Genomic DNA, 25689 nt, shown 5'->3' with positions numbered 1-25689 from the left:
TGTGTGTAGGAAGTACACAGCTAAACAGAAGTGAAATAGTCTAAGTCCTTGTATTAGTCAAGACAGAGGATTAGGAAATGAAGTCAGATTAGGGTCTGTGAAGTTCACACATGCTGTAATTTCTAGGACAACTGATGAAAGTACAGGCGCAGAATGCACAGCTCCCAAGTGAAGAGGAAAACTGCTAAAAAAGGAAACCAATCCAAAGGAAGGTAAGACACCCTAAAATGTAGCTATCAATAAGAAAACCATGACACTGTCAAGTCTAAGACTGGCCACATCATTTTAGCACCCTTTGAAATGATCCTTAAAAACCAGTCTCAGTAACAGCCCAAAGCCTTCTCAGCTTTTCCAGTCACTTCAGTAAAGATTAAGTACCTACTATATTCCAGGCCCTGTGTAGGCACAAAATACAAAACAGATGTAGTTCTTGTTTTTCGAAGAAAATGGAAAGAAGAAACAGTATTCAAAAGGTAATTCTAACAAAGCTGTTATCATTGCTACAGTACTCGATGTGCCTTTCTGCCCCCTACATCCTAATACTTACTTGTATACTCAAAGAGACGGGAGTCAGGCCCTTGATAAGGAAACCAAAGAAAATGACATGCCAGATACCTACCAGATATTACTGTATTTTGTCTGTTCTGCAGTAAGGAGTCTGTCTTGAAAGCTGGTCACTAATTCTGGAGCAGTCCATCTCAAGGGGAAAATTTTTTTGTCATCAGTCTCAATGTAATCCTCCTGAATAGTCAGAAGCACAGTGTCCAGGGGAATTAAATGTGAGGAAAGCAAAACATCTTAAAAATCATATACCCAACCTAAAAACACAGCATGGGAGGAGGCGAAGGCAGCACAAAGAGAGAATTCTGGATGGAAAGACGGATGTGAGGTATTCCTCTGAAGTCTGAAGGCTTTGTAAATGGGTCTCTAAACCACGTTTGCTCTGTCACCTTTCGCACAGGCTGGCCTTTGGCACTGAGGATGGTGCTGGTTACCACAGTTGATGTTACAGGTTCTCCTCCCAACACATACCAGCAGCAAAGTAACAGGTGAGCTACAGACACCAAAGCCCGCTTCCTTTCATGTAAACAAGGGCTGCACAAAGCCAACCACCTCTGTAAGGGTTATTGCTAGCAACAACTTCACAGCATACAGCAGGTGCCTTGCACACTGCAGAAAACCTAAATTTGCATGTTTTGAAAGCATTCTATCTCTGGTCCTTACAAGAGCCCACTAAATGACAGATAAACATTATCTCTATGTTGCTGCTCAGACAATGATGGGCATTTCAGCAACAAAATTCCTTTTTAAAAAAGATAAAATTTATCTAATTTTATGTGTATGAATATTTTGTCTGAATGTATGTATGTATACCATGTATGTGTCCAAAGCCCAAGGAGGAGTCAGAAGAGGGTGTCAAATCCTCTGGAATAGAACTACAGACTCTTGTGAGCCTCCATGTGGGTCTGGGAACTGAACTTGTATTCTCTGCTGCAAGAACAGCAAGTGCTTTAACCACTAAGCCATCTTTCTCCAGCCTCAGTAATATCTTTGCCCATGTACTTGTTTAGCTGAGCTCCACAAACTTTAAAAAGAACAAAACTGTAAATATCAATCAAGTTTATCAAACCAGTACTTCAGTTTTACTGACTATAGTAGAGAATCATCTACAAGACATGTGTGCTCTGCTCTACAAATATTAATTACCATTTTGCCCACATGCTAATTATCAATTTTGTTGTATCGGGTTAGTGAAATGGCTCAACACATAAAGGCACTTATTGCCAAGACTAATCACTTGAGCTCTGTCCTGGGGATCCAACAGGGTAGAAAGAGAGAACTGCCTTCTGATTTCCACATGCATGCCCTTGGCATGTACATGCCCACAAAACATACACGTCCACATGAAATAAGTATACAATTAATATATTGTTTAACATTTTTTTATATTATTAAGTCAAACTGAGTCAATTACACCAAATTACAAATGGCTTTAGACAGTCTTTTGAAAGCTGTCACAAAACCTTGGCACAAAGCCACTGATTTAGACAAACCAGAATCACTGAAAGGCCTGGGACAGACCCTGCTCTAGAAAGGCCATATCATGAAGACTAAGATTCTCACTCCCTCTTCTAGCATGAGTCGTATTTTTTCATTTTCAACCCAACTCCATGGATGACACTAAGTGGATTAAGTAGACAGAGGCAGAGCTTTGCTTACCTTGTATCTGCTGAATCCTATCCCATAGTCGCCCACTTTGACATTTAAGTCAGAGGTGAGGAAACAATTCCGTAGGGCCAGATCACTGCAAATGGAAGGAGTAAGGCCAGAATAAGAACAAACAGGATCCACAGCCTGCACCTCCACACACAAAACTGCCACAGGTCAGAGGCTTCCTTAGAAACCAGCGTGCCCCAGCTCTCTGCCTAGTCTTGACCCCCCCCCCCCCCCCCCAGTTTAAGAGTTATCTCCCACATTCCTAATCACACTTTAGGCACAAAACCAAGATCACTGGTTAAGTACTGAACATACATACGTTGGTGGCTTGGATCACAGTACTTAAAGGGGGCACTGTCTCTTCCCACTCCACTTTCCCAAGGGAGTAAAGAAGAGCACACTGTCATGACGTACAATTTACAGCCAGGATCCACTTGAAGAATAAGTTCATTTTTATAAAACTGGTACTTTGAGAGATGGGGAGATGACTCAGTACCTAATGTGTTTGCCTTGCAATCCTAAGGTTTTGAGTTTAATCCCCAGAGCATACATTAAAAAGGTTGGACACTTGCAAACCCAGAGCTGGGGAGGCAGAAACAGGAGGCCAGCCTAGCCTACTTGGCAAGTTCCAGGCCAGTAAGAGACACTGTCTCAAATAAAATGAATAGGAAAAACAACTTAAGATATTGTCTTCCAGCACATATCAAACAAACAAACAAACAAACAAAGCATACTTTAATAAGTTAAAAAAAAAAAAAAACTCCCCCCTTCTTTTTTGTTGTTTTTTGTTTTCAAAACATTTAAAAATATTTTCTAAAATATGGTTGTGAGCTACCCAGGTGTTTCTCCAAGAGAGACCTCCTTTTCCCTAAGTGACTCAGTTTTCTTATTTATTAGCTGGAGGAAAAAACAGTACCTACTAGTGACCAAAGGCTGGAGGAACTTTGCCAGCAGATCACCATCAAAAGCTGTAAGGGACAGCAGCAGGTGGCAGCAACACAGTACCTTGCATGTTTTAGGTCTCTGTAATGCTGATTCAGTTGTACTGAGTGGCTCTCTATGCTACAGCGATACGCATGATGCTCTACCATGAAGCCTTTGAGCTGTTGGCAAAACCTTGGATGCTTTCTGACTTCACTGTCCTTAACAATATAGAACCCAACAGTCCTCTTTTTTCCCCCCAATTATTTAGTGTGTGTGTACAGAATTGGGGATTACAGGAACATAATAAAAATGTGCACAGAATGTTTTTAAACATTAGGACTGCTATTTAGATTCAAGGTAATGATGTAATTGGCCTCCAATGCTAACGGTTAAGTATTCTCTGCGCCCATTAATGTGCAAAGCTATGGAACAGAAAAAACACAAGGTGTGCAACTTGACGTCAAGGCTGCTCAGGTCAGGAAATACAAACGCAGCCAGCACTCTCCTTCAAGCTGAAAAACAGGTCCGGTGACAAGTCTACCCAAGCTCCAGCCCTGCCTGGCTCCCAGAAAGCACTGGCTGGTCACTCCATTTGGCAGCAGGCCAAAGGGTTCCAAGTCATATCTCATCACCATTTGTTTTTAACTTGGATAGCTACACATCACAGTCTGCCCATCTATAGAATGATTCTTTGGTGCAAATGGCTCAAGGTGATCAAGGCCAGCTCCAAATTAACCTATGCCAAGTTTCTATCTATAGGAAGCAGAGTGACCAAGCTCCTGATAGTGAGATTGAAGACAAGGAGCCAGTTACCTGAGAGCCACTGAAAATTTTTTCCGGGAGTTTGGCTTATGCTATCTTATTAAATCTTGGTAACAGTGCTTCTGGGTAAAACAGATCCCCAACTCTACAGAAGAAGTATGCTCAGAGGGATCAAAGGAGACTCACAGTTGTAAAGCTGATGACAGGAGAATTAACCACCCCAACTGATCCTCTCTGTCCCCCTCACTGTCTGCCTGCAGCAGCCACAAACATTGAGGCTCTGAAGGGCCATGTCCATTATGCTTCGAAACTCAGATGTGCCAGCATTATATCCAGAAATCTGGGGGAAAGGAAAGCATAAGCTTTCCTAGAATGTTAATGGCCTTTTTCCTGCTTATGAATAAAGTCTATCATTGCTGGCTGAGCAATACCACATTACTGAGTACCTACTGTATGCCAGCCACCCACTGAGCTCTGGAAATGCAGAATTCTTCCACTGTGAAATTCTGACTAGACATAAAGGACAGTGCCTACAAACTGTCTGTGATTGCTGGCTGGACATTCTGGGACTGATGATGAGATGGGGTAAGGCCTCCTGGGTGGCTTTTTCGTTGGGCTCATCTGGCATTAAGGCTGAATTGGACAGCCAGGCCTCTAACTGGCTCTATCTTATTGTACATTACCGCAAAACTAGATGAAATATTCAAATAAAATAAGCAGTTTCTGGCTACTGGACACCAACTTGCCCAGGGTTCTGACCCTGGAGGAGTAAAACAGCAGGGGTTAAGTACCACTCTAGGAGCCATACTCCATGTCCAGCTCAGAGTCTAAGCCCAGGGAATAAAACTTCCAAGTGGACCCCAAGATTGGAGGCTGAATCTGAACACATAGGGGAAGATGAATGCTTTGAGAATGTCTAACACCAAGGTTAGGTAGGGGTATGGTTCTGTTATAAAGTCCATACCTCAAACCCTCCAGTGAGGGGCTGGCGATACAGTTCAGTGGTACACATGAGGCACTGAGTTCCAGTCTCAGCACCAACAACACACAAAATGCGCTAAATCTAAACAAAGCTCAACATATTACCTAAAACCAAAGCCAACCTGAATGTTCAAGGAACTATGTCTAGGGCAAGGTCTTGATGGTTCTTACCATCAAATGTGTCCTAGAATCACTTGGGGGCCCCACTTTCCTACTTCTAAACAAAACAGCAGGCAGCAGATCTGTGGTTGGCTGAGAATGGGCATATCCTAGGAGCCAGTGCACCTCTGATAAGCCTCCCTGAGATGTGAGCTGAGACTCCACTTCTGAGAGGGGCCCTAAGATTTCTGGCCTATCCCCTCAGGTTCCTACACCTAGGACCTGCATCATAACCAGACAGCTTTGCTAAAACACAGTGTCACCAGGATTTACTACCACGAGACAATTTTCCTAGAGCCAGGTCTAGACTAGAAGCCACCCTGGATCAGGATCAAAGAAAGCTGGTAGATTTTCAATGTGCACATTTATAATCAGTGGTGCAAGTGCTAGTTAAGAAGGGAGCTAGCATTTTCCATCTGAAACACTAATTTTCTCAGGGGGCCTGCCCTGGGCCAGCCTAGAAAGATGCAGCATTTGGTGCTTTATATACAAGTGATTTTCTACAGACATAACAGTAGATGGTGTGTGCCTTGATTTACTGAGTCTCATATGGCCCAGAATGACCTTAAACTGTCTGTGTAGCTAAGGAAAACTTCGAACTTCTGGTCTTATCTGCCTCCAACTCCCAAATCTCGGAATCTCAGGCATTTAGATCAATAACTAGTTTACTTGGGGCTTGGGATAAATCCAGGGCCTGGAGGATGCCAGGCCATTGTTCTACCATTGAGCTATACACAGAGGCCACGGTAACTGGGCAGTAAGGATGCTGGGCTCCTTCTGTGCCCTCTTGAGGTATAAAGTTTTTTTTTTTTTGTTTGTTTTTTTTTTTTTTCTTCAAAGTCTTCCTCATTTCCCTCTACCCTTTCAGGTAGTACAGATTAACAACTGGTAGGTACAGTCTTTCTACATAATGCACACACCAAAACAATATACAAAGAAGAGCATACACTGTTAAGACTACCAAACTGAACCATCATACTTATGATATCACAGTATAGAGATCCCTCCTGTAAACCAGCCTAGTCATCCCTGGCTATTACTGTAACATTCAACAGTGCAGTTGGAGCTTACACTAGCTGCCTGAATGTCAAGTCTCTCCCATTTGCTACCCTTTCAAGTGATACTAGGATAATCATTTTGTTTGTCTGTTTGAGGCAGGATCTCATTTTGTAACCTAGACTAGCCCTGAACTTATAATTCTCTTGTGCTGGCCTATTGATCATTGGGTGCAACATTTTTTTTTTTTTTTTTTTTTTTTTTTTGTTCTTTTAAAGAATCTTTTTAGTTGGTGTGTTGGTGTACACCTTAAATCAGCTTGTGAGGCAGAGGTTGATGATCTCTGTGAGTTCCTGACCACCCAGAACTACACAATGAGACCCTATCTTAAAAAAAGGAGAGAAGAAAAGGAAAAAAATGAACAAAATAATAACAAAACTAGGCCAGTCTAAAAAAGGCTCCAGTTTGCTAACAAGTCAAGTACTCAGCCAGCTTGAGCACATATACTGCCCACCAAGGTGACCTGATAGTACCTTGTTGCTCGAAGACCTTCAAAGTGGAGGGCAGGGGACCCTAGGTTCTAGGTCAACTGTGGAAAGGTAACAGCAGCATGTGCCGTTCACACGGCCTTCAGGAAGGTTTAGTATGCCACCTCTGAAACACAGGCTGCCTGAGATAAGGCTCTCTTTAAACATTATGTAAAAACAAATTTTAACTAGGGTGATTTACAAGATCAGTTTCCAACATGAAGACAGCTTTGGGTTAGACAGGTGAACCGGTCTATTTCAACCAAGTCCTCTGAGTCAACCAATATTCTAAATCTCAATTTAAAAATAATGCCATATGGAAGGCTACCCACACAAAAAGAATTTATAAAGAATACAAGTTTGCCCCACACGAAACTGCATATCAAACAGCCTGTGTGTGCGTGCATGTGGTGTGTGTATATGGACACCTGAGTATGCAGTTATGCATGTACATGTGTGTGTGGAGGCCAAAGGATAACTTCAGGTGCTGCTCTTCAGACACTGTCTTACAATACCATGCCCCCATACATTCTGCCCAGCACTGGGATTATAAGCATACAATACCACACTGGCTTTATTTATTTATAAATAAATAAATAAATAAATAAATAAATAAATAAATAAATAAAATAAAAATAAAACACGGTTGGGACTGAAAAGATGGCTCAGTGGTTAAAAGGTGCTTACTGCTGTTGCAGAGGCCCTGGGCTTCTTCCCCACATGGATATGGTGGCTCACAACTGTAACTCTAGTTCCAGGGACCCAATACCCTTTCTGGACTCTGAGGCCAATGCATGTGTGTGGTATACTTACAACATACAGGCAAACACTCATACACATAAGAAGGAAAAAAAAAAAGATTAAATCTTGTGGACAATAAATTAAATGAATAAAAAAAAACATGGGATTAAACTTGGTCCTATAAGCTTTTACCGACCAAACCCAGAGCAGTTACTTTAAAAAGCAGAATGTAACAGCTGTCGTCAATGGTTTCAGGGTGCTTCTGTACCTTGAGCCTTTGTTCTTGAATATCATCCAAACCATATGATTTATCTTTACTTGTTTACAAGACTCTTAAGACTTTTCCTTGAGGAAGTATGGGAAAACATTACTGGCTATGACAGCTTTGCCATCTGTAAGAACATGGTGGTAGTTGGGGATTTATTTAGCTCAGTGGCAGAGCACTTGCCTGGCAAGCACAAGGCCCTGGGTTCTGTCCCTAGTTTGAGGTGGGGGTGTGAGGAGGAGACCCACTATTTAAAAAAAAAAAAAAAGAAGAAGAAGAAGAAGAACACGGTGGTGAGCAGGACTCAGGCACAATTTCCAGCCATTTCTGGGAACTTCATGTTGCTCATTTTGATGGGCTACTTCATGTTCTAATTATGTTTGTGCATGTCTATCTACGTGTGTGAAGTTGCCATCGAGGCAGAAGAGGATACTGGATTCTCTGGAGGTGATGTTCCAAGTGCTGATGAGCTGTTGGTGCTGGGAACTGACTTGGTCCTCTACATGATAGGCAATTTGCTTTCTCTCCAGTCCACCTTTCACAATCAGAAATACCTTACCAAAATCACTTGTTTACTACTGTAAGACAATCAAGAAACAGATGTGGAAGAAAAAGTAACTACTTCCTATATACTTTTTCCAACCCTGAAGTAAAAATGAGCATGTAAAAGGAGCAATCCTGATACTGCTCACCATATTCCCAAATACAACCAAGTATTTTTCCATAAACAAATAATAAAGGATTCATACTGAAAATAAATCAGATTTGATTTTTATTTAAAACTTTTTAAAGATTTATTGTTTTGTTTTTAAACTGTGTGTGTGTGTGTGTGTGTGTGTGTGTGTGTGTGTGTGTGTGTGTGTGTGTGTATCCCATGTGTGTGTGGGTGCCTGCTGGGAATAGCTGAGAAGCCAGATCCCCTGATGCTCACACAGTTGTGAGCTGCCTGATGTGGGTGCTGGGACCTGAACTTGGGTCTTCTGAAAGAGCAGTCTTAACTCCTGAGCTATTTCTTTAGCCCAAGACATTTTTGTTGTTGTGGTTTCCTCTTTATAGTCTTAGCTGTTTTGGAACTCACTCTGTAGACCAGGCTGAATTCATACTCAGAGATCTGTCTGCCTCTGACTCCTAAGTGCTGCTCAAGACTGATTTTAAAAATACTATACTTTGTCAGGCAGTGGTGGTGCACACCTTTAATCTCAGCACTCAGGAGGCAGAGGCAGGTGGATCGCTAAATTCAAGGCCAGCCTGGTTTACAGAAAGACAGACAAGGCTACAAAGAGAAAGAGAATCCCCGTCTCAAAAAACCAATCCTAACCAAACTAAACCAACAAACAAAAACAAACTCACAGACATCTCCTCTAGACAGGTAAGCCTTTTCAGATAGTTGGGTGAAGAGTCACCTGAATTACTTAAAGTCAACTAAAGAGGCTCTGCCAAACTTCCCTAGAGACCTAGAAAAGTAACACAGTATCAGCAAACATCTGGATGCAAAGATGCTACGAAAGCATGAGGAATGGAATTATGATATCCAGTCCAGTGCCCCACTCACACTTGTAGCCCCAGCTTTAAGGTGAAGCAGAGGCAGGAGGTTCACTGGGGATCATGGGCTTCCAGACTAGCTGAGAAAATGCCAGCTAGGAAGAGCTCCTGCCTCAAAGGTATTCATACTCAAAGACAGAGAGTGATCAGGAAGGAATCTGATCCCCTCTTCTGGCCAAGGTTCCTGACTCTACATAAACACAAATAAAGAAATCTATTTTTGAAAAATTAGAACTCAAAATCCTGAAGTCTAAAGGAGAATAAGTAGAACTCTCCTTTCCAATTCACAGAGCAGACCAGTCAGTCATCTGTGCTAGGACAGAAGGAAGCCTATGGTGTACAAACAGGAAGAGGCATCTATAGACCTAATCTCCACACTCTAAAACCAGCCTGTTCACCGGCCAGAAACCAAAGCCACCATCTAATGGAAAGAGGCACTGCTGGCCTATAGCACTCTTTCTCAGGACTGTGAACAGACATATAAGGTGATCCTGGGTATACTCAGAAGCCTAAAGCTGACTGATCAGATTCAACAAGCCATAGGTCAGGAGAGAACCAGGTACATTCACTCCCTACTCTGAGGCTTGCAGACTTCTAATACTGAAATTCCTCAAGTATTTTCTAGACTCAGACTATACTCATGCTATTCCTTGACATTGGTTTAACTGAAGCCCAACTCTGCCTTTATTTACCAATACATCTTTAAGCAGAGAGCTCACGCTATAACCTGATCTCTTTGAGTTTGTTTTTTTTTTTCCTTCCTCCATTCTTGCCTTGGTTTTTATTTGACATTATTGGGATAGGGTCTCATGTATCCCAAGTTGGCCTCAAACTCACTATGTGGTCGAGGATGTCCTTGAATTTCTTTCTGATTCTCCTGCATCCTACGTGTTGGGATTATATATGGGTACCACTATGTACAGTTTATCAAGCCCAAAGTTTTAGGCATGTTAGCAGTCTAAGAACTAAGCTACGTCTCACCCCAGCCCTTCTTCCCAAACCTCACAACCACTTCAGATAGCAGCAACAGCAGTAATGTGAAGGGTGAGTCTGTGCCCGGTAAAACCTACCTGTGCAGGAAGTGCAGCTTGTGCATGGCTGCCAACCCTGCAGCAATCTCACACGCCATCCTCTGCAGCAGCATGGTCTGTGAATCGCCCCGCACATGCTCTTGCTCATTGCGCAGGTAAGCCTTCAAGTCGCCCTGCGAAAACCAGCCCACATAAGTGACAAGTGCAGCACCAAAAGAAACCAAGCACCCAGACTTGCACTATAGTTGATCTGAACTATTAAGATGACTTACTAAACAACTTAAAAGTAATTCCAACCAGCACAAAGTATAAGTTATTTTGCTTTAGGAGTCATTCTCACTAGTTATCATACAAACACACAGAACAACACAATAAATGAAATATAATTTTACAATGATGCACAATTAAATTAAGTGCAGTGAAAATATCTAGCAAGCTCCAGGCAACAAAGAGGCGATGTGGAGAGTTAAAGAAACAACGTCATTCACATCACCTAACTTCCATTTCCGAGGCACACATGGTCAGTGAGTGCTTTATCACGAGGTTCCATGGCCACCATTTACATATGAGTGAGCCATGGAGTATAGACTTAAAAAAGAGGTGAGGAAAGCCACTGAGTGCTAGTGACAAGGCTCAAGTCTCACCCCACTTCCTTCCCTGGAGACCAACATAGGAAAGAACATTCCAGTCACTTGCAACACTCACCTATTCAATTCAATATGCCTAGGCAGAGGTAGGAACAAACCCCAGTCAGACACACAGACAAAGGCTCCCAAGCTACTCCCATGAGTGCTCTAGGCTACCTGCACCAGGTAGACATCATATCTGCCGGAGGGAATATACTTGAGGAAATAACACATTATATTCCTCCTTACACAAAAAGATTGTTAGTGACTTAATCCAAATGAAAGTTTTCTGGGGAGAGGAATATGTATACACATGTTCAAGAGTGCGTATTTGGAGACCAGTGGTCAATCCTAACATATTCCTTAATCACTCCCTACCTTAAGTTTTTGAGACAGTATATCCTACTGGTCTGGAGCTTGCTTATTAGGCCTGCCTGCCTGCCTAGCTAGTTCCAGGGATCCTCCTGTCTTTCTCTCCAGGGCTGAGACTACAAACACAGACACCACTGTCCCTGGCTTTTCTTACATAAGTTTTGGTATATGAACTCAGGTATTCATGTTTATAGGGCAAGCATTTCACCAACTGAGCCATCTTTCCAGCTCCCAAACTGAAGACCTTTATGATCTGTTACTAAAGTAGGAAGCAATTCAAGATCTTCCAGCTTTCTTAAATCCCACTCAAGAAAAGGCTCACAAGATGGATGTTTTCCTTGGCCAACTTTCTTGTAACTTACTAAATAGACAGTGAATTTCTCAGACTACTCCCAGAACAACATTTTCAGACATAAATTAGGTACAGTAAGGATGTCCAGAAACCTCCACAGACAGTTGTCCATGTTTAATTCTTGGTACACAATAATACAATGTCTAGGTCCCAGACCTGCATTTGTTTGTATTCCTAGTTTTAATGATCCTTACATGCAAACACACACACAAATGTTTACACTGTTATCTGTGACAATTTTGGATTAATTTTATTTTGTTGTTTTGAGACACAGTTTGGCTATGTAGTTCAGGCTAGCCAAAAAGCCTCATCTCGTCCTCGAAGGTGCCATTAGTGCTTTTGAGCACTGTGTAAAATTACAGAAGGCTTTTGCAATGGTTAACCTTGGTACATACTTATTCTAACTCAGGCAGTCTAAAGATACAGAACTTCAGCTTAGGAGGGTTAAGAAATTTGCTCAAGAGCTCAACACAATGGTTGTTTCTGATACTTGAAAGGTGGAAGCAAGAGAATAAGGAATTAAAGGTCATCCTTGGCTATGAAATGACTTTGATGCCAACCTGGAGTACATCAAACAGGGAGGGAGGGAAAGAGGAAGGAAGAAGGGATGGAGGGAAATTTGTTTTAATAAACTATGCTTACACTGTTTAGTTTACTATCAAGAAAATTCTAGTCAGTAAGCAAGTGAATTAAATCAATATGCAGATGAAATCAGTTTATTCTACAAGAATGAATTCCAGATAATTTAAGATCCATCACACATACCTGTGGTAATTCTTCCAATCAGGCCAACAAGTTTACAAAGAAACAGCATCCTTCTCCAGTATACTGTGTGCACTCAGTCACCTAGCACCACTGTGCACACCCAGCCACCCAGCACCACTATGCACAGCCAAACACTCACCAGGATCACCAGTATCATGCACAGCCAGCACCACTGATCATCAGCACTGCCATGCACTCTCTCATACCCAGCCACGCACACTCATACCCAGTCATGGCATTAGAGCCTCTGGCTTTCTTTCTAAACATGGAAAACTTTCTCCCTTTGTTCCTTCTAGAATGCCTCACCCCAACACCAACAGCTCTTCATACAGGTTAGGCTCTTTCCAGCTGTGTGAATTGTTGAAAGATTTGATTGCTAAATTAACTTAAAGAAGTTCCACAGAAAACTCCAGGACTATAGGCAAATGGGCTGTCCCTAAGACAACCCGTAAGAAACAAAACACAGAAACTGCATTTAAATTCACTAACACTGCCAATCAAATGGCATTTTAAAAATTTATTTATTTATTTATTTATTTGCTTAGCCTCATTGTTGTAGCAATACCTGAATGAAGAAAAACCTACTGGCCAGGCTGTGGTGGCTCACATCTTTAATGGAAGCACAGACAGGTGGATCTCTATGAGTTCAAGTCCAGCCTGGTCTACAGAGTGAGTTCCAGGACAGTCAGGGTTACACAGAGAAACCCTGTTTCAGGGAAAAGGAAGAAAAGGGGGCGGGGGTGGGGAGAGAGAGACAGAGACAGAGAAGGAAACCTACTTTCACATAATCACGCTACTCTTGCCAATCTACAAAGCAAACAGCAGCTCTTGGTCAACACTTTACAAATGACTGTGGCTGTGAATTGGAGTTGTTTTTCAAGATCATCTCAAGTGTGTTTGTTGCCACTCCTATTCTTAAACTGCCTTCTCCCAGTAAAATTCCTGAGTGACTCTCAAGATCCCTAAGGGGCCCAGCCATATCCCTCCTGGAGGAAGACTTGCATTGTGTGTGCAGGACTCATAGTTAGGTCTAAGATCCAGAAGCACTCTGGAACTCTCCTGATAGCACAGTTTAAACACCAAACAAATGGTGGCACATGGTGGATAATTATTTAGTCCCAGCACTTGGGAGGCAAAGACAGGGTCTCTGCTCTACCTAACAAGCTGAAGAATAGCCAAAGCTATGTATAGAGACCCTGTCTCAAAATCAATCAATCACAGCTTTCAATTACAGTAAAGGAACTCTACCTTAAGAAAAGTTCTAAAAAGATTCATTCTATTTAAAACAAACCAATATTTAGATATTTGAGGGAGGGAGGGAGGGTGTGTGTGTGCGTGCGTGCGTGCGTGTGTGTGTGTGTGTGTGTGTGTGTGTGTGTGTGTGTGTGTGTCCTTTTTGGCTTTTTATTATGAGGCAATGTCTCATTGTGTTGCCCAGGCTAGACCTGAATTTGTGATCCTCCTGACTCAGTCCCCTAAGTAGCAGAGAGTAAAGGCCTATGCCCACAGGGCCCAGCTTGTCTTATTTATATTTTAATGATGCTTAGTGAGTAAAGACAGACATTACTACAACCTAAAAAGAAAAACAAGGTATTACCAAGAATCTCAATGTGTTTTGAACTAAAATAAAATTCCCCTTATCCAGGTTTTAAAATTTAAGAAAACGCAAGAAAGACAATTTACCGACACTAGATGGCGACAGAAAGCTACACCAAGAGCTAGGCGAAGAAGCACCTTGGAGTATATAGGCCACACAAAAGCCCTCCTAAATTCCAACACAGAAGACCAGCAGTGCTTTATGCAGGCTTTTGGCAGATCGATGAGCACAATGAATTAATTTTTTAACACATTTTAATTTAATTTGACATTTACACTTAATGTAACAGAAGAAGTAAATAACCTTATAACCAAAACACTGGTCATTTGTGTATCTAATATATCTAAAGAACTTTGTTTTGAGGTAGGATCTCATGTAGCCCAGGACAGCCTCAAATTCAGGTAGGGATGATGATGAATTTCTCTTAGCTTCATGATTGAAGTATGCCCCAGTATGTCCCTTAATGCAGTGGGTATGTCCCCGTTGAAGCACACTGATGCCTGTATCCGGATGCAATCCTCTTTGTTGTGGATTATTCGCCTTTTAGCCTTCTACACCCATCTCCTCAGGAGTCTTCTTTCAGCTCTACTACTCCAACAGCTCCCATCCTCATCCCAGCCTGCTCTTGCTACTCTCCTGTCTCTGTCATCCTTCCTCACATGCCTGTCCAGTCCTGGCTGTGTCTTCTGGCCTCCTTCCTTGCATGAGCCTCTGTCCTTAACACACTTGCACCCACTATTCAGCTACAGATGCTGAACAACCCCTCCCCCATTCCCAAAGCTAGCAGCTCTGCCAAAAACTAGCAAAACAAACGAACAAAAAGCCCAAGGGGTCTTTCTTCCTTCTAACCCAGCCTTTCCATGGGGCAGCATGATGGCTCACCAAATAAAGGTGCTTAACACCATGGCTAGCAACCTGAGTTCTCTCCCCATACTCCACAGGATAGAAAGAACCCACTCCAAGACCATTCCCCCCATGGCATACATGTGCTTTCTCCCACCCTGCCCCACACAAAATAAATAAATGTAAAAAGTTATTAAACAACATAAATGCCTTAGCCTTCTCCACCTGGCTTCTGGGCACCACAATTTGCCACATGCCTTCCTATCTCACAAAATCCCTGGTGGCCCTTCCCTGGTTCTTGCTCCTCTCACAGTTCTGTAGCCACTTCATAGCCATGCTCCATGTGTTTTGTGCTGGCCAGCCCCTCCTCTAAAACCTTGTGATTTTCTCCTTGGATGTCTAGGAGGCAACTCATGCCTAATGCATGTCCAGAACAAAACAGGCCAACCTGCCCTGATGCCGGAAATGGCATCACCACATTTCAGCAGATGAGACAAAAATCAAAGATGCCATCTATGAATCCTATCTTTAGATACATTTCTAAGCCACCTATCTCCAGATCTTGCCAGTTTTAGAGGGCCACTGCTATCATGCCTGAGGCACATCCCACATCCACCTCTGTCTGAGTAGCCAAAGCTCTTCATATTGTTGTTTCTACTGCTGGGAGTTGAGCCCAGACCTTGATTATGCTAGGTGGGTGATCTACCACTGAGCTACATCCCCAGCCCATCACTGGTGGACTCTTAGCAGCAAGTATTCTATTACTCATCCAAAGTTTTTATTATTATTTTATCTGTATGCATGTTTTGCCTTCATGTATGTCTTGTGGAGTTCAGAGGGCTGTGAGCAGCCATGTAGGTGCTGGGAATTAAACCCAGCTCCTCTGAATAAGCAGCAAGTGTTCTTAACTGCTTAGCTATCTCTTCAACACCCAGTTCTAACCTTTTAAATCTGTCATTTAAAACATAAGCCATGTTGTAACACATCCCCCCCACAACACTCCGTTGTTTGCAGATAATTTCTTTGTCTATTTCGCTACAAGAAAGCTGTGAACATAGGTAGGTTTTCACCTGTTCACTTCTATGTCCTTAAACCTCTCAGCAATACTGGTCATAGATATGTTTAACTTACCTGCTTGCTGAGCAAAAGAAGGCAGAAAACTTTTGGAGAAGCTCCAAATGATGTACCCCAAGTTCAAGCTGGGCCAGCCACATTCTCATGCCATGCCATGCCATGCCAGCACTGGATTAACAGTCTAATGATGAATTTAGGAGTAAATCTATAATTTCAGATTTTAATTGGGCTTATAAATTTATTTTATAGCCTCATTACTTTGTATATAAAACATAGCCAAAGATATCTACCATGGGAAATATTTGCCTTTCTTTTCCCTTTCTATACAGAGTCTCATTCTGTAACACAGCCTGGCCTAGAAGTCCCTGTGTGTAGAGGCAGACAAGCCTCTTGGCTCAGTCTCCTGAGTGCTGGGATCACAGGCCTGAGCCACTGCACCCTGCAGGCAGCAGGAACTGGATGCTGAAAGCAGAGCTGAGGGCTCACATCATGAACTACAAGCACAAGCAGAGAGAGCACAGTGCGAAGGGCACAGGCTTTTTTAATTCTCAAAGCCCATCTCTTATGACATACTTCCTCCACTAAGGTAACCTTCTCCACATAGCACCACCAACTGGAGACCATTCGAATGCCTGGGACTATGGGAGACACCTCATTCAAACCACCACTTTGGCAAACCACCTGGATGAGCCCAATCACATCTAACTGATTTTTCCACCTGAAAGCTCCACCACTGTACAGTAAATGCTACTGATTTCTGTATTATTGTAAAGCTCACTTAAATGTGGTCTGTGCTTTTGAAAGGCACATCTCCAGTGTCCTTCCTCAGAGACAATGACAGCTCAGTGGGCTGTCAAAAAACATACATGAAATGAGTAACAAAGGCTGTTGTCCAATACCCAATAAGAAGCTGGCACTGGCTGGGACCCTCCCTTCCTATACCCACTTTCCAGGTCTAAAAGCAATGAAAACACATTCTAAGCTGGGGGTGGGGGGTGCAACTCAGTTGACAAAGTGTTCCCCTAGCACACAGGAAGCCCTGGGTTCCATCTCTGGCATAGTTACTGGGTGTACTGGTGCTTGCCTGTAATCCCGGCAGTAGATCAGGAGTTCAAGGTCACCCTTAGTTAGCAACATTGAAATCCACCTGCTGTCTTAGTGGCCTGGCAGGACATTCAAGAACACTACCTGAAATCCCTAGCACCTCTGCTCTGGAGGTGGTGAAGGAGGTGAAGGCAAAAGTAAACATAAGAAAGTCCACTCTCTACGCTTTGGCACCTCAGCACAGCCTAGCCTTAAGCATGCTTATAAGTCTACCTTCCGCTCTCCCCGACTTGTTCTTCCCAGCAGGTCCGCCTGCCTTTCCTACTTCAATACTACCACTTACCTGACATGCCGCCATGCTTCCAGGCCTGGCTTGGCCATTCCCACCTAAACAAAGTCACTCTGTAAATTTTACTTCCAGGAAAAGCCTCTCTTAAGATCCCAATCTGAATTTCTATACTTCACCTAGCAGGTTCAAGATCCCTGGCTGATTCCCTAACATAGCAAACATTTTGGGGTGGGGAGGGGGGTAGGACTGGCTAGATGGCTGACAAGATAGTGTATTGGGTAAATGTACTTGATATCAAGCCAGATGACCTGAGTTTGATCTCAGAATCTACATAAGGGAAGGATGGAATCGACTCCTGAAAGTTTTCCTCTGACCTCTCCATGTGTGTCATAACATGTGCACACCCCCAAACACATACAGCAAATACACATGCGCGCACACACACACAAATAATAAAATTAAATTGCAATTTAAAAAAATAAAACCATATCTACTTTTTCTGGATTTTCTCCCCAGAACATCTCCATGTTCACCTGAGGTTGAGCAACTGGGGTCTCTGCAGCAGCACTGTCATTAGCCACTCAATCTATTTATTTAATTAGCAGTTAGATTCATTTAAGAAAGTAAAACTAATTACTGGGCAGAGGAAATGGCTCAGCTGGTAAAGTGTCTGTGTAAACATGATGATCTGAAGTTGGATCCCAAGTGTCCACATAAAAATCCAGGAGCCTGGAATTCCAGCACTCAGGGAGGGGAGGGAGGGTGGGAGCAGGCATACACCAAGACACTGGTAAGCCAGGTCCAGTGAGAGAACTTGTCTTTAAAAAAAAAAAAAAGTGGAGAAGTGATTTAAGAATAGGTCTTATGCTAATCTCTGGTTTCCACGTGTGTCCATACACACATACCCTGTTTGCCATGCACTTTCTGCATGTAAAATAACATCTTTATGCCCTCATCACCATTTCATGGGGGAAATCAATTTTGCAGGTTTCTACCTGAAACTGACAGGCCAGGTGAGTCACTTGCAGGCACAATGGGCAAGGCAGCTTATCGGGCTGGAATTCCCGGAGTACTAAGCACAGCTCTCAGAGCATCACACACATTCAGTACATTTTTGTTGGATGAGCAATCCTCAACTGAAACACTCTCACTGCCATGGTTTCCTGAGAGAGCATCATGTATCCTCTATGGCAAGTTATACAAAGCCCTGCAGTATTCTTTCAAGTTGTGTCCTAAGCACAGCCACCATGAAGCATTATAAGCTGGCCATTGCAAACTCATTCAGCAGAGTTGTCACATGCTTTCTGAAGTGTTCCAAGTAAGGCTGGTAACTGTATAAGTGCAAAAATATTCTCCCTTGATTACGCACGAGATGTTATCAGTGAGCACAAGTGCTGTTTTGTGACGACTAAAATGGTCAGCATCCATTCAGGCTTGTGACCTATGAGCAGATGGAGACAGCCAGTCTTTTGTGGCTGCAGTGGCTTAGGACCAGCTTTAGGACAGAGGGTGGCTCCTGCCTTTGGATGACATTCTTCCATTCAGAATGGCCTGTTACTGGGAAGGTCATGGGTAGGCATGTAGGGAATGGGGCTCCAGGTACACTTGAGGCCTGCTGGGCCCAGGAGATATCCTGTAGTTGGTACAGGTGGGCACCATTTTCAACTCTCCAGGTCTCCTACCTAGCTCCTGAAGCCACCTGACTGCTCCCACAGTGCAGTCTCTACATAAACTGAACTTAGGGCCCAGTCTTTACTGCTGAAGAACCAAACTGTGAGGTTTCTAGGCTCAGAAGGGTGAGCACAAAGCTGGTCCATGGGGACGAATGTCACTTCACCCTAACAGCCTTAACCCTGGTATGAGACTAAGCACACTAACACACCAAGAAATGACAGAGCTTTTCCTGGTATCAGTTCCTGCCTTCCAGCTTGTTTGAGACAGGAGCTCTTATTTACCACTGCATATGGCAGACTAGCTTACAGGGATTCTCCTGTTTCTACCACCCATTCATCAAAGGAACACTGGGGTTACAGACTACATGCTACCAAACTGCTTTGCCCTAGTTCTGGGGACTGAACTCAGTTCTTAATGCACTTACAGGAAATGCTTTTACCCACTAAACCCAGAGAAGTAGACTTCTGATGAACAGGCTTGCGCCCTCAAATGCAGGTACAAGTGTCTATTTACTGGCTCTGAACTCACCAGTCTTTTCTTTACACCCAGCTAGAGAAAAGGAAGCTAAATTCAAATTGGCAGGGGAAATGGAAACACTAAATCAAAACTCCAAAAAAAAGCTCACAAGAGTGCTTCTTGTTCTCCTAGGACTAGAGTTATCCCAAGTACAAACTGCAGTTCACAACTACCTAAAACTCCATTCTAGGGAAACCACACCCTCTTCAGGCCTCTGTGGGCACCAAACATACATGTGGTGCACAGACATATCTAGATAAGCAAAACACCTATACATATAAAATAATTGGGGGGCTGTACTATACTAACTAGGATAAGTATAGTGGACATGTTCTAGATTAGGACTGCAGGTTGGTAAGCTTGTAACAATAAACTATTTGCAAGAGACTTAAAGCAGAAAAGAATGAGTTATACTTGCCCCAAAAAGTTAAATTCTAGCTACGAGAAAGCCACTTCCATCAGATTATTATCATAGTGTTTTACTGTTATCAGTGCTTCAAGGGAACCCTTTCAAAATGACAAAAAGTTTTAGTAAGTGACACCAAGTCTACATCTGTAGCTCTCTCACAAGGTATCAAGAAATATAAAGGAAAACCACTAGAATTATCAGGAGAAATCAAGAAAATGCACAATCAGCATGCAAGGTTCTTTTAATTATTATTCTGTGTTTTGTGTGTATGGTGTGTGCTTATACGTGCATGTGTACCAGCTGGTGTAAACAGACCAGAAGAAGGTATCAGGAGTCTTCCTCTATTGCTACACCTTATTTACATGAAACGGGGCCTCTCAGTGAACCTGGAACTTGACATTTTTCATCTAGCCTGGTGGCAAAGAGCCACGGATCCTTATGGTTTTTTGTTTTGTTTTGTTTTTTGTCCTTCTGTAGTGATAGAGGTTAAAGACATGCATCACCAAACTGGTTGTCCTTTTATGTTGGCAGGACTGTTACACAGAGAAATCCTGTCTCAAAAACAACCCCCCACACACACCCTCAAACACACAAAGAAGACAGCTGTGACATTGATTGACCAAACATTTAACAGTAAAGCAGAAAAACATCTTTGCTACTATAAACCAAAGCCAGGGGGATCTGGGGCCACATTATGAAGGAATCCAACTACAGCTAGTAGCAAACTTATTGATTAGCTTTCCTTGGGAATTAACCACCTCTGCCAAGGAAAGAAATATCTAAAGTATATTTAGGAGTTAAAGCTAAATGTGCAACATAGCCTGCTTGCTTTCTTAGCAGCAGAGTATTATCTGAGTGAACTGGGATTGACTGGGCACCTCCACACTCCCACTTCCCTGTACACAGCCAAGGAAGTTCTGATGTTCTGAAAACAAGATGCAGTCAAATCAATTAAAATCTGGCAAATTCAATTACATTCTTACTACTGTTTTTTAAAAATAACAATTATTATGTGCTGAATATAGGCTTAAAAGATGAAATATTCTCTACTGGGGAAAAGATGTTTATTCAAAATTTTCACACAGAAACTGTTATTAAAAGTATTCATATATCCGAATGAAGAATAATCTTTCCAACTATCAATATCCTTAGGTCACATGCCTAAAAATAAAAAAGAAATGACTTTTTTGAGAGAGTGTCTCACACAGCTCTATCTGACCTCAAATTCACTGTGTAACTGACCTTGAACTCTTGATCATCTAATTTAACAACATAAATGTATGCATTTGCTGTTTTCAAAATCTGAAAGGGGCTTGGGAGACTGAGTGTGAAGACCAGTGTTTGGATCCCCACTAACCATATAAATGCTGAGTGGGTGTAGTACCTGCCTGTAATTCTAGTGTGTGGAAGATGAGACAGTGGATCTCTAGGACAGAATGGCCAGCTAGATTAGCTGTATATGAGGGCTCAGGTTCAGCAAGACCCTACCTTAATGACTAAGATACCAGAGAGTAACTGAGGAAGACAACTGACATCAACCTCAGGCCTCCACATGCACCTGCACACATATGTCCCCACACAAAAACATGCAAACATGCAAATACACACACAAAAACTAAACCATCTGAATGACTAGTGGTATTCTCTTGGTAAGAATTTTCATGAATTACCTTGATGAGTGAAAAGTCAATTTCAACCAAAAAAGGAAAAGAAAAATCAATTTCAAAATGCCTAGTTGATGTGAAGACCTTGGGCCCTCAGGAAGGGTATGGAGGATCCAAGCTTTAGCTCACCCATATAGTGCTACCTAGTACATGCTTAAACTCCTTGAGCTTTCTTTCAGTCATATGTACAATATTGACAAAAATCGAAAGCTAAATCAAAGGTCTGTAGGATTCAACATGGTCATAATAGTAAACAGCTCAGCTTAGGGTCAGGGTACAGTGAACACTAGAAAGGTAACAAGCTAACACATCACAAAGTTCTTTAGTGGGTAGACATGAAAGACAGCCCTATCCACCATTTCTGAAAAACAAAAACAAAAAACCTGCAAATAACCCCAACCACTTCCACTTGAATTTCTACTAAAAACTTACCAGGTCACAGAACTCAAACACTAGAAGGTAGGGAATTGCTTCCACACACTGCCCGACACACTGAAGAACATTTGGATGCTGAAGAATACTGGTAAAAAATAAAAGCCAGAGCAGTGGTCATCAAGAAATATGCTAGTGATGCACATTTAAGCCACAATGATTTCAATTACAGCCTGACAAACTCAAAAGGTCACATTACAACTGGAAACGGTGACACCTGCCTTTAAACGCCAGCACTCAGGAAGAAGTTCCAGGCCAGTCTGATATACACACTAAGTGCGAGGCCAGCAAGGACTCCGCAGTAAAATGCTTTCCCAGGGCCTCCTGTGTGCTGGACTCTACCACTGAACTATACTTCTTGCCCAAAGTGACTCTTCTTGCACACTGTTCCTGTATCTTGCAACCTTGCTGGACTTGATTGTTTTTCCTGGATTTTTAAAAAAATAAATTCCTTGGGTTTCCTACATAAACCTGTATTTTCCCTATTGTATCAAGTACGCTACACAAGTTCAGTGAAGTGTCTTTGTGATGGCTGGGTTGAAATCTTTGTCAGCCGCAATATCCCTGCCATCGATGTTGGCTGTCTGTCTGTCTTCCTTTCTTTCTTTTTATCCTCAAGACAAGGTTTCTTTGTGTAGCCTTGGCTGGTCCGAGAACTTCCTCTGTAGACCAGGCAAACCTCAAACTCAAAGATCCACCTGCCTCTGCCTCCAGAGTGGGGATTAAAGGTGTGCGCCACCACCGTAGGCCCATTGCTTTTTCTTATCCAAGCTGAGTGGTTCTCAACTGACTTGTGAGCACTTTGGGTCTAATGAGAATGGTTTTCAAAGTAGTTTTATGAATGTAATTTTCAGACCACAGACTGCTTGCAGAACACATGCGAAGGGTCACTTACTAGTAAGGCTCTCCGTTTTTTAGGAAAGTATCTTGTTCCTTCGGGCTTGCACTTGCTTTTAACTCCTTCACTATGACTCTTGCTACGCTGGTGCCTGTGTACGTCTCTCCCAGGAGGACCTACAAGCAAACAATGATTTTTCCTTGTCACTTTTACCAAAATGATGAAGATGTATGCCTCAATAAGTAGAAACAGAATGAAGGGAAACAAGTGACAACTAAATGGCCTGTTACTCTGCATACCAACTCACAAACTCAAACACTTAATCTGCATATGATAGAGTATGCATGTAACCCCACACTGTGGAGTCTGCCATAGGAAGACAAAAAGTTCATAAAAGGCTAGCCTGAACTATATAGAGATACCCTGTTGAAAGAACAGGAAAGGGGAGAAAAAAGGAAAAAAGAGAAGAAAACAGAAAAGACAGTGAAGAGAAGGGAAGGAAAGGAAGAAAAGAAATGGAGGAAGGGCTGTAATAGGCCACTTAAAAATATTCACTAAGTATTTAAACATTCATGTTATATATCTTTTCTTCTTACTTGGAAGTGTCTTTTTCACGGAAATGAACCATGACAGAACAGCAGAACCATGTATGAGTTCCATTCAAGCAACTCAAGTACTCCTTCAGAGCAAGCACTTCAGGTACATGGGTACTGGTCTACAAGTGGGAGGCTGATAAACAGCCAACAAGCACTCACCACATAGAAACTAAAAGAATCCATGGTATTCCGATGACATCAGGCCTTTGACTTGTCCCAAAACTTCAGCCAAACACACAGAAAAATAACACTCCCCAGGGATTAAAAGGTGAAGTGAGCTACCTCCACTGTGACACATCGGGGGGCAGGCCCGTTAGGACAGAACAGGGTCCTCATAAGAAGGGCTCCAAGCTAAGTACAGTGATAACACACATGTAGCCCCAGCTACTTGGGAGACTTGAACCTAGGAGTTCACAGCTACCTGGCCAATATTGAGAGTCTCAATCCACACATATCCCCTCCCTCATCACCTCCAGGAAAAATAAACACAAGAACCAAGCTCAGGACTGGAGAGATGGCTCAATGGCACTGGCTGCTCTTCCAAAGGTCCCGAGTTCAATTCCCAGCAACCATATGGTGGCTTACAACTATTTATAGTGGGATCTAATGCCCTCTTCTGGCATAAAGTCATACATGCAGAGAGAGCACTCTATACAAAAAATAAATAAATCATTATTTAAAAAAAAAAAAAATCAGGCTTAATAGTGAACTCCTTTAATCCCAGTACTTAAGAGGAAGCAGAGGAAGTCAGATTTCTGTGAGTTTGAGGCCAACTTGGTCTACATTGTGAGTTCAAGGATAGCCAAGGATACACAGTGAGAATCTGTCTCAAACAAAAACAACCCACAAGAGATCCCAGAGAGAATGTCCATCTATCATGTTAGAAAATGGCCAGAAGGTGTCATTTATAAACCTTCACCAAATGCCTAATCAACTGGTACCCAGTCTCCAGAGTTGCAAGAAATCAATTTTTGCTTCTTAAATCTATCCAGCTTACGGTATTTTGTTACAGCAGTCTGAACAGAATAAGGCAACCTTCTAGAAAGTTATGCACCCAACACAGCTGAGCTCATGCAACCTCTCAGTTGCAAGGGGTGATGAGAAAATTTTTATTAACACTACATATGTAATTTCGCATGACCCAATTAGTAATTAGCTTTAAAATGTGACCTGTATAATCAAGAACGAGTTAAAGAAAGTCAAGAGCACTTTACCTTTCCAAACCAGCCACTTCCAATTTCCTGTATATAGTTTAGACTGTGACGGGCAACTTGAGACTTCAAACCTTCTGGGGAGAAAAGAGAAAGAGAATATTAAAAATACAAAGCATCTAGGGAGGCCAGAAAAAGTCATGGTGGTACAGTTGTTAGACTTCAGACCTTGGGAAGTCTGAAAGAGGATCAAGAGTATAAGGCCAGCCTGGGCTACTTGATGAAACCTTGTCTCAAAGCAATAACAATACACACACATAGATGCACACACACAAAATAATGATGATGAAGATCATCTTTAAAATAAATGTCAAATATATAACCTCTAAAGCAAAACTACTGGTGCTGATAAAGGTAAAAAAAACATATACATTAGCATCTCTAGTTCAAACTAATGACAGACTCTCAACTTTAAATGCTGACAATATATTTTTGATATCTTTTTTTTAAATACTATCTTATATTGTTGGTTTTGTTTTTCTTGATACAGTAACTCTGAAATGGTGACACAACAAGTAGACCAATACACACATAAGGGGAGTCCCAGAAGAAAACAACACAACAAAACAAAAAAAACAGAATATGGCCTGCTACTGGTACAGGACATTAGGACATGCATCTCCACATCCAAACTGTCAGCAAACTCCAATGACATCAGACCCAGAGAACACAAAGACCCCTAAAAACCAAACTACAGAGAGTCAGAGCATACTGAGAGGGCAGAAATGACTCACTGTGTACACAGGGTCCTAAGTAAAACTAAGAGCCAATTAGTCATCAGAAATGGAGGCCTGAAGGCAGTGGGCTCCCAAGATAAAGTGCTGGGAGAAAAAGACTTTCAAACTAAGAATGCTGTATCTGACAAAATCACATTCCAAACATGAAGACCTCTCAGGTAAGCAATGTTGGAGCTTGCTACCAATACACTTGCCCTGCAATAAATAAATGCTAAAGGGGGCCATTCAGTTTGTGAATGGAAGGACAATGAACAGAAATTCAGAAATATGAAATGAAAGGTGGTGTAGCACACTTTAATCCCAACACTCGAGAGGTGGATCTCTAGCCAGCCAAGAAACCCTACCTGGGGGTTGGGAGATGGGGAGGGGGATCTCCCCAGTCCGATTTGTGAAATTTCCATCAATTAAAGCTCAATTGTTATAAATGTATGATGCTAACTGTAATCTTTATTTCAATCATCAATATTAAAAAATAAACACAAAAACAAAGAGAGAGGCTTAAGAG

The 25689-nt window shown here is 42.2% G+C and overlaps 1 protein-coding gene across 3 annotated transcripts in view; it reads right to left on the bottom strand.

Annotated features, from left to right (window-relative positions):
• Positions 1-25689, bottom strand: part of Lmtk2 (lemur tyrosine kinase 2) — an 81737-nt gene that overhangs the window by 16332 nt on the left and 39716 nt on the right. For 2 of the 3 annotated variants that reach the window (XM_051205377.1, XM_051205379.1), the window contains exons 4-9: positions 24451-24524; positions 22698-22816; positions 21803-21890; positions 10185-10318; positions 2221-2305; positions 620-741 (exon numbers count right to left, since the gene is read on the bottom strand). In XM_051205377.1, coding sequence (XP_051061334.1) covers positions 620-741; positions 2221-2305; positions 10185-10318; positions 21803-21890; positions 22698-22816; positions 24451-24524 — 622 coding nt within the window. The remainder of the gene's footprint in view (positions 1-619; positions 742-2220; positions 2306-10184; positions 10319-21802; positions 21891-22697; positions 22817-24450; positions 24525-25689) is intronic. The other variant, XM_051205378.1, reaches the window with a different exon arrangement.

Source organism: Phodopus roborovskii, unplaced genomic scaffold (genome assembly GCF_943737965.1).
Source record: "Phodopus roborovskii unplaced genomic scaffold, PHOROB, whole genome shotgun sequence".
Classification (NCBI taxonomy): domain Eukaryota; kingdom Metazoa; phylum Chordata; class Mammalia; order Rodentia; family Cricetidae; genus Phodopus; species Phodopus roborovskii.
Note: the sequence above shows the minus strand (reverse complement) of the source record. Positions and strands in the feature narration are given on the sequence as shown.